This window comes from Microtus ochrogaster, linkage group LG9 (genome assembly GCF_000317375.1).
Source record: "Microtus ochrogaster isolate Prairie Vole_2 linkage group LG9, MicOch1.0, whole genome shotgun sequence".
In the NCBI taxonomy this organism is placed as follows: domain Eukaryota; kingdom Metazoa; phylum Chordata; class Mammalia; order Rodentia; family Cricetidae; genus Microtus; species Microtus ochrogaster.
The window spans coordinates 28,130,416-28,139,155 of record NC_022034.1 but is presented as its reverse complement, the minus strand read 5'-3'; the positions used below and the strand labels follow the sequence as shown (position 1 = coordinate 28,139,155).

Genomic DNA, 8,740 nt, shown 5'->3' with positions numbered 1-8,740 from the left:
ACCCTTCCCCCTAAAACTTCACCAAACCAAACCCAAAACCAAGAATATTTAAGGAGAGGAGTAGAAAGTGAACTTGGTCAAAATAAATGGTGTTAAATTCAAAGAATTAATAAAATATATAGAACAATGTAGCATAAATTACACATGTAACATACAAAAATCTGACAGTGTTCTCTTTCTAAAATATATTGGATTAGTGAGTAGGAAAGAAGAAATAAGATAGACGCATTAAGTGCTCCTTCCTGCCTGTTTAAGTTCTAACACGGAGTTCCAGTCATTACTCTGGCGAGAAAGCGTTCTGTCCTTGACCTGCTCATCCCATCCTCAGGGCCACATTATAGAAACTGAGCTCTTGTGCAGCTCTCTGCCCATCTTCGTTGTTTTTCTAATTTGAATTTTGTTTACTTAGTGGCTATTGTGTGTCGTGTGAACAATGCTAGAGAAGCTATTCCAGGCACGGTGGCTCACATCTTTAATCCTAAAACTGAAGATCTTTATGACTTTGAGGTTACCCTGGTCAACATAGCGAGTTCCAGGCCAGTCAAGGCTTTGCAAATTGTCTCAAAAGAAAAATCAGAAACCAACTGCAGCAAAACAATTTATCTGTGCAGAATGTGATGTGTTTAATAACTCTAGTTAACAAACACAGAATATTGCTTTTAAAAGATTTCTAAAATGCAGAATACACTTAGAGATTATTAGGTTTTATGTTAGGTTCCAAACTTGACGTTGTTCTAAAATTGTTTAAGAGTGTGTCCTTTTTATTTTTAAAGCAAGCTGAGAATCTAGTTACATAATGTTTCACACAAAAAAGAAAGAAAGAAGGACTAAGAGATGTTGGCAGGAGTGGAAATCTATTTTTGGCTTAGACTTAACAGTGACTTGCAGGGAACAGGAAGCTATGCAGTTGTTGGAACCAAGGTGGAGAAGATCTGTTTGCCTGTACCAGGGTGTGGCCCATATCAGGAGATAAAGTTAGTGGAGTTAGAACAAGTCCATGGGTTATAAAAACAGAAGCGAGAGTCTTGTGAATTGGATTCTGAGTTGAGCTTTTAGATTTTCCTTTTAAATCACATGTCTGGTTGCGAAGTATAGGCATTCTCCTGTCTCAGCTTCCCAAGTGCTGGTATACAAGTGTCTGCCACCATGTTAGCCATCTTAACTACTTTTATTACACAGCTCGGTGGCAGTAAATGCTGACATAATTCTGTGTCTTACTCCTACCTGTCTCTTCATGTTACACAAATGGAGCTCTGTATTCCCAAACAATAATTCCTCACCTCCACTCTGCCCCGGCAATTATAGTTTATACTTCTCATTTGGTTACTCTGAGTACCTCATAGAAGTATTTTGTCTTTGTGTGACTAGCTTATTTTAAAATACAATGTCCTCAAGATTTATCCATGCTGTAGTCTATTAAAAAAAAAACCCTTCCTTTTAGAGGCTGGACAATATTTTGGCTTTGCAGACTTTCACACCAAGTTTTTTTCTACTTTTGTATATAATTGTCCCCTCAATGTTCTATATATAGCACAGCTGGGAACTTTATGTGTTTGATTATATGTAATTCTTTTCATGATAGAAAATTTGTAATTTGTTCTTAATTTGCAGCTTTTTTCAAGGAACAAACCTCCAAAGGGCCTCTATGTTTATGGAGATGTTGGTAAGTGTTGAATAAGTCCTGGGGGCCGGCAGGAGCTGCTTCCACTTGGGGACAATATATAGGATAAAAATACAACTATTAATCAATCTCAGATATTTTGCATTGGCATGGATTTTGGCATACTGATTTAATTTGGTTACACTGTATATGTTTTTACTCTTGTTTAAAGGACTTTTATATATTGATACAAATTTAAGGAAATTTCTGTTACAATACACTGTATGTATGCGTCTACTCTTTTTTTTTAAATTTATTTATTTATTAAAGATTTCTGTCTCCTCCCCGCCACTGCCTCCCATTTCCCCCCTCCCCCATCAAGTCCCCCTCCCTCATCAGCTCGAAGAGCAATCAGGGTTCCCTGACCTGTGGGAAGTCCAAGGACCACCCACCTCCATCCAGGTCTAGTAAGGTGAGCATCCAAACTGCCCAGGCTCCCACAAAGCCAGTACGTGCAGTAGGATCAAAAACCCATTGCCATTGTTCTTGAGTTCTCAGTAGTCCTCATTGTCCGCTATGTTCAGCAAGTCCGGTTTTATGCGTCTACTCTTGTTAGGATTTTTGTATATTGATATCAATTTGAGCTTGTTTTTGTCACAATATATTGTATGAATGTTTCTACTCTTGTATAAGGTATGGTGTCTATGCAGTTAATTAAAAAATGTAAGGTAAAATTCTAGTTTTTAAAAGCTATTATGAATTATTTAGGATGATCAAGAAACACAGGTCAGTAGTTACTCATCTATAACGATTAAATATGTAGATATGCTAGGTATGTTTTTCACATCACATAGAGATATATTTTAGATAGATAGATGGTCTTCAAACCTTTCAAATACCTACAGAATATGGCATTTTGTTAACGTAGGGCTTTTCATGACAATTAGAAACATCTGCTCCTGGCAGTACCAATTTACTTCAAAGACAATGGGCATTGAAGAAACTCCTTATGGAGTTTGCTTTCAACATGGCAAGCCTAACTATTTGAGCAAGAAACTGTTCTTGCCTGGACTGTTTGACAGTATGTTGTATTAACTGGACATATAGGATCCACAGGAAAGTGATCACTGAACTTTGCCAAAACGAGACAGTGACCTCAGCTTTCACCATGGCTTCCCCTAGGCTGTGGCTAGTCATGTGAGCATCACTGCCTCAGTCTGCATGAAGTGAGGTGAGATGACCTGCAGGAAGGTATCTGTGGCTGACTGCACAGTCAGGGGCTCAGTAGGGTGCTGTTGTCTCAGCCTACTTCTTTGTAAAATTAAGCTTGTATTTTTTGACTTTTTAATTTCCACACAGATTTTTATTCATAATCTAAGTCCTTAGAGTAATGACCTGGCTGTTGTTATTACCTTCTCCCCCCACCAACAGGGTCTTACTCTGCTCCCTGCACTGGTCTCAGTTTTGTGGACGCAAGTGCTCCTCCTGCTTCAGCACCACCCTGCCCTGTAGCCTCCTTTAAATCAGTTAGTAGATGCGTTTGGGCATTAGTGGTAGTACATCCTTGATCTCCTAGTTCTGTCCATGAGGCGGACTTGCCTTTCCTAGGTTGCTAGGCTAGTTGTGAGTTTTGAGGTGATGTTCCTTTTCCTTTACAGCAGGTGCTCAGCACTTCTCAGCCTCCTGCACCCTGGGCTCTGCTCATATCCTCCTGCACCCGGGACACTGCTTACTGCCTCCTGCACCCTGGGTGCTTCCCATCTGGCCCTGGCCAGCTCTTGTTTTTGGGAGAGCATTGCACTTCCTGTACCTCCACTTTCATGTTCAGTCATTGCAAGCATCTGTTCTCTGTTGTTCCTATTACCTTAACCACTTAACCGTAAATGGAGGTGGTTGGTAGAGACTTCCGCAAAAGGGTTTGAAAAGCAAGACTTGTAAAGGTTGCTCCCATAGTCTAATTGAATGGAGATACAGTCTGAATAATGCGTCTGAGTTCTTGAAAAAACTAGCCCTCGAACGAGATGCAGACCTTCAACCCCAACACTCAGGAGGCCGAGGCTGCAGGAGTATGAGCTTTAGGCTATGTTGTAAGCCTTGTCTCAAAGAAAAATGAAACAATGAGGAGGAAGAGGGAGGGGAAGAGAGGGGAGGAATTATCTGGGATGCTCAGTGTAGGCTGGGTACATGCTGTTGGTTAAAATACCTTTATAGCAGAGGGGAAGAGATACAAACCTTGAACTAGGAAGTGAGATAACTTGGTGGCTAGAGTCAGTTTAGAATACTCAGAAAAGGGTAATAAGAAGTTAGCTTCTCATTTTGAGGACTCTCAGCTAGAATAGCCTCAGAATGCCACCCCAAACTCATATTCTTTATCCATTTTAGACTTGAGAAATAGGTATTAAATCTAGCAAGGTTTCCTGAGAAGGGGAGCACCAGCTTCCTAGCACCCCATGCTACCGCTTCCTATTTCTCCATTGCCTTGTGCTTGGTAGTGCCTGCTATATTATATTCTTATTCATAGATGGGTTGAGATGAGGGCCTTGGATGCGCCTTATATCCAGGAACCTTCACAGGGTTGGTATTTAAATTGACGGATTAATGTTGTAGTTCAACTATTTTTGTTAATTGTACTTAACTCATCGCATTCAGAGGCCGAAAGCTGTATGGTAATAATCTGAACCTTTGCTCTTGGCTTGTATCTGGTTCTGTTGCAAGCGCTTGACCAAAAGACACTGTCAAATCAAAAATCCATTCTCATCTCGAAGAGAATAAGACATGGTTTATTCTGGAGCTAAATGAGCAGCCAAGACTTAGAAACAGATTCAGGTTCTGCAAACACCAGACTCCACCATGGAAGTGCTGACATGAGATTCTAGTAGTCACAGAACAAAGGAACTGCAAGTGACATTCATTGGTGGGTCCACAGGTCACAGCCAAGCAGGACAACTGCTGTAGGTTTGAGACAATGTCTGATAGCATTCTTAGGTTTTGGATTAGTGATCTGCTAATACGTTAAAGTTTTGACAGTCACAAGGATGTTAGGTCAGATGCAGGGTGGGCAATGGATGGCTTTCAGAGGGACTAAAGGAGCTGAGGCAATCTGTCTCTGGTTTGTAGCATTTTAACTATCCATAATCTTGAAGTTTAGTCATTTGGCCTTGTAGAATCTTAAACACAGGTCCAGCCTTTCCTCCTTCCCACCTTCCTTCTCTTCCTCCCTTTATTGGGTGGAGGAACGCCAGTACCTACTGCAGTGGTGCCAGCAGGGTTAATATTTATCTAGACTATTAGAAGAGAATGGAAGGCCCTATAGTCCCTACCCGCAGCAGTCTGGCCCCGTCCTGTGCTCACACCGAGCTCTAGAAGTTAGCAGAGATTAGAGCACCATTGTGGGGCTTGGAGGGGTGGGGAGGACACCACTTCCTGCTGTCTGCAGGGGAAAGCTGTGAGAAGGAACCTCCAGGAGGGGTCTCCATTTTTTGACTTCCTAAGTCAGGGCTTGATCATCAGATGTCAAAGCTCTGGATTTTTCAAGTTAATTCCTGGCAATACTCCTCTCTTGAAAAAACACCAGGTTTATGATTCTTAGAGACTGAAGCCACGTGGTGAACTTGGTAGAATTCAGTGTCCGGCTCCTTCCACTTTTTCCCCAAGGTCCTATGACCTTGTGCTCCTCACTCGGGACAGGTGTTTGCTGAGCATCTGCCCCGTGCCAGGCAGTGTCCTGCTTTTGGAGATGTAGTGACTAGATGGGCCAGCACTGCTCACTCAAGTCATTCCTAACTCCAGCCTCTCCCCCATTTTCTTCAGCCTTCAAGTCCTGAAGCACAGCTCCCCTTTGTGCGGTGAGTCTGGCCACTCTAGGTCCCACACAGAAAGGGAATCATCTGATGTCAGGCCTTTCATGTCTGGCCTATTTTACTGAGCAAAAAATATCTTCAAGATTTATCTATATTGTCATACACATCAGAATGTTTTCCCCTTTTTTTTATGCTCCTCCCATTTTCAAACCAGTAGAGTTTAAAATAAACTTTATAGATACTAGTTTGGAGTAAGATAATTTGAAGACTGTATCAAGAATAAACTAAAAATATTTTTACAGCAGCCAAAAATATCCAGTCACACAAGAATTTTCTTCCTTTTAAGGGCTGAATAATATTCCATTACATGTATATTTCACAGGTTGTTATCTATTTCTTTTTTATCAGTGGGTGTTTTGAGTTCTTCTGTCTTCAGTTGTTGTGAATAATGCTACTGTAAACATTAACGTATAGATCTTTGTTTACATTCCCACTTTCTGTTATTTTATACACCCCAAAGTGGGGTTGCTAGGCAATGGTTGTATTGTGTTTAATTTGGGGCCTGTCATACTGTTGCCAAGCAGTAGAGTGTGTCATTGGCAAGTGTTGCTGTTGTTTGGTTGTTTGAGATGGGATCTTATTTAATCTGAGCCAGCCTCAAACTCAGTATGTAGCTGAGACTGGCCTTGGAGTTCTGGGATTGTAGGTGTGTGCAATAGTGCCTCATGGTTGAGTACCACTATGCTCTGGGGTCTCTCGAAGGTTCCTCAGATACCGGTCTGGAGCCAAGGATGGAGATGACTTTGAAATCAGAGACTCAGACACCTATCAGAAAACTGCCCATAGGGCAACTCACCCAAGTGGCAGACTGTGTGCAGTTTTCCACCATTGCTTTGTGTTTCCTCTCTTTTGTTCAGTTGAAATAGGGTTTAGTATTTTCCCCCAGTGTTTTCAGTGATTTATCTTTTGATTTTTTGACTTCTTAATTATTTCCTTTCTTATATTTACCTTGGGTTTCCATTGCTGCCTTTTCTGAGTTTGTAGACTAAGACAAGTTTCTGTTGATTTTAAAGTGTTGCTCTTTAATATAAGTGTTTGAAGTTATGAAATTACCTCTAAGAGTTGCTTTGGCAATGCTCATCAAATGTTGATATGCCTTTGACTTTCATTTTGTTTGAAGCAGGATAGAAAGATAGAAGTTATGAGGGTATGGGAAGGGAAAGGAACCTTTCACTTTGGAGTCTGATCGAGGCCTCTGCCAGCTGAGGATCAAGAGCTCCAACACAATTAGCAGTTGCTGTACAGACTGCCTACGTAAAGACATTCTTTGCAATATAAGGACATTTTGCATAAGAGTGCTAAGATAGCAAAGGAACATGTTTAAGGCCTGAACGTATGTATCCTTTAGTGTGGCCCTGCTCCTGTCCGTGTATTTTTTCCTATAATTTTAGTTTACAGTTAGCATGCAATTCCTGTGATCTGAAGTGTTGCTTTGTTTGCTGTACTCCTGTTGACTCTGTGATCTAATGTAAAGTCCTCAGGCACCCTCTAAAGACAGCAAACTCCGGGGCTGGAGAGATGGCTCAGAGGTTAAGAGCATTGCCTGCTCTTCCAAAGGTCCTGAGTTCAGTTCCCAGCAACCACATGGTGGCTCACAACCATCTGTGATGGAGTCTGGTGCCCTCTTCTGACCTGCAGGCGTACACACAGACAGAATGTTGTATACATAATAAATAAATATTTTTTTTAAAAAAAAAGACAGCCAACTCCACCAAATCCTGTCTATGGCTATTATAAAGACAGTGCAACGAGGCTCTCCTCTGGGCAGTCCATGCCCGTGCTCTCAGGCCTCGTGTTACTCTTTGTCTAAAATGTCTCAGTAAACTGCAGCTCTCCTTCTCCCTGGCTCATCTTCTGCATGGAGACAGTTGTGAGACTGGACAACAAATGTTACAACTACTTTTCCCAGGACTTGACCATTATCTCAATTTTTCAGGGTCCCCTGTGTATGCCATCACCCTAGACAGTAGGAAGTAGTCTCTAGACTACAACGCCCACGTTCCCAAGAGGTGGGGTGGGTGGTGTTCACATTTTAAGTCCATTTGACAGAGAGTTCATACAAATATCAAGTTCCAGTACATGTTCTTCACATTTTTGGTTAGATAACTTAGGAGCTTTGCTGGATCAGTGTTAGAGGCAGTAGAATTTTAGAGGTTACTGCTTTACTTTATTTGGTAGATGTCATGATTGAGAATCTGCTTATTCTAGCCAGAAGTATAGTACTGAAGGTTTTTGCAAAGAATCACTTTTCAATTTAAGTGAGCCTTTGAATGAAAAGTCTGACTGGGAATTGCATTTTTACACAAAAAGACCTAGCATTGAAATGGCATGGATTTGGGGGCTGGAGAGTTACCTTAGGGGCTAAGAGCACTTGTTGATCTTGGAGAGGACCCGGCTTCACTTCCCAGCACCCACATGATGGCTCATAACCATCAGTAATTCTAGTCACAGGAAGAATCCAACACTCTCTTCTAGCCTCCAAGAGTACTGCATGCATGTGGATTATTGACATACATGTAGGCAAAACAATCACACACATACATTTAAAAAAGAATGAGGGAGGGAGGGAAGAAGGGAAGGAAGGTTATGGGCTTAATGTCTCCTCAAGACATTGGAAAAAAGCCCAAAAATGAGTCTGTGTCTTCCTGTTTGTTAAGCTGTCTTTGAATTTGAGTGTGTGTGTGTGTGTGTGTGTGTGTGTGTGTGTGTGTGTGTGTGTGTATGTGTCTTGGTGGGGGGGATTGGAGACAGGACGCTTACATGCAGGTTTGGCTTGCTGATGGCTGCTGGGGTGTGGACTAAGTGTGGGTACTGCTGCAGTCCCCCCAGTACTAGGTTCCCAAGTGCTAGGTTCTTGATTGCTAGGTTTTCTGTAAGAGAGCAATGTTTTTGTGTGAATGCCTGTGCTCACATTCAGCTGCTAGTTGCAATTATAGCAAGTAACCTTTTTAAGTGTTGAAAACTAGATAATTTAATTCTAAAGATTGATTATGAGTTTCTGAAGTAGAGCTCATTTTGAAAAGCATGGTCTCAGCTTTAAATAAGACAAAGTATTATAACTGACCATTTTCCTCTGACTTTATTCCTTAACTTTTCCCCTCTTTAAAAACTATTTGTATCTATTATTTGTTGTAAGAGGTCACTTACTTATTCCTGGCTGCTCAGCCCCTAAATAATCACACAGAAACCATATTATCTGCCATACTGTTTGGCCAATAGCCTAAGTGTATTTCTGTCTAACACATATCTTAAATTAACCCATCTCCATTAATCTGTGTTT

General features: G+C 41.3%; 1 protein-coding gene across 3 annotated transcripts in view; it reads left to right on the top strand.

The window, feature by feature from the left end:
• Window positions 1–8,740, top strand: part of Afg1l (AFG1 like ATPase) — a 149,074-nt gene that overhangs the window by 40,151 nt on the left and 100,183 nt on the right. Inside the window, exon 3 of one of the 3 annotated variants that reach the window (XM_005363575.3) lies at window positions 1,612–1,663. The exons of 1 other annotated variant lie outside the window; for it this stretch is intronic. In XM_005363575.3, coding sequence (XP_005363632.1) covers window positions 1,612–1,663 — 52 coding nt within the window. Of the gene's footprint in view, window positions 1–1,611; window positions 1,664–2,037; window positions 2,073–8,740 lie in introns of those variants that run through there. One more of the 3 variants, XM_026787401.1, reaches the window with a different exon arrangement.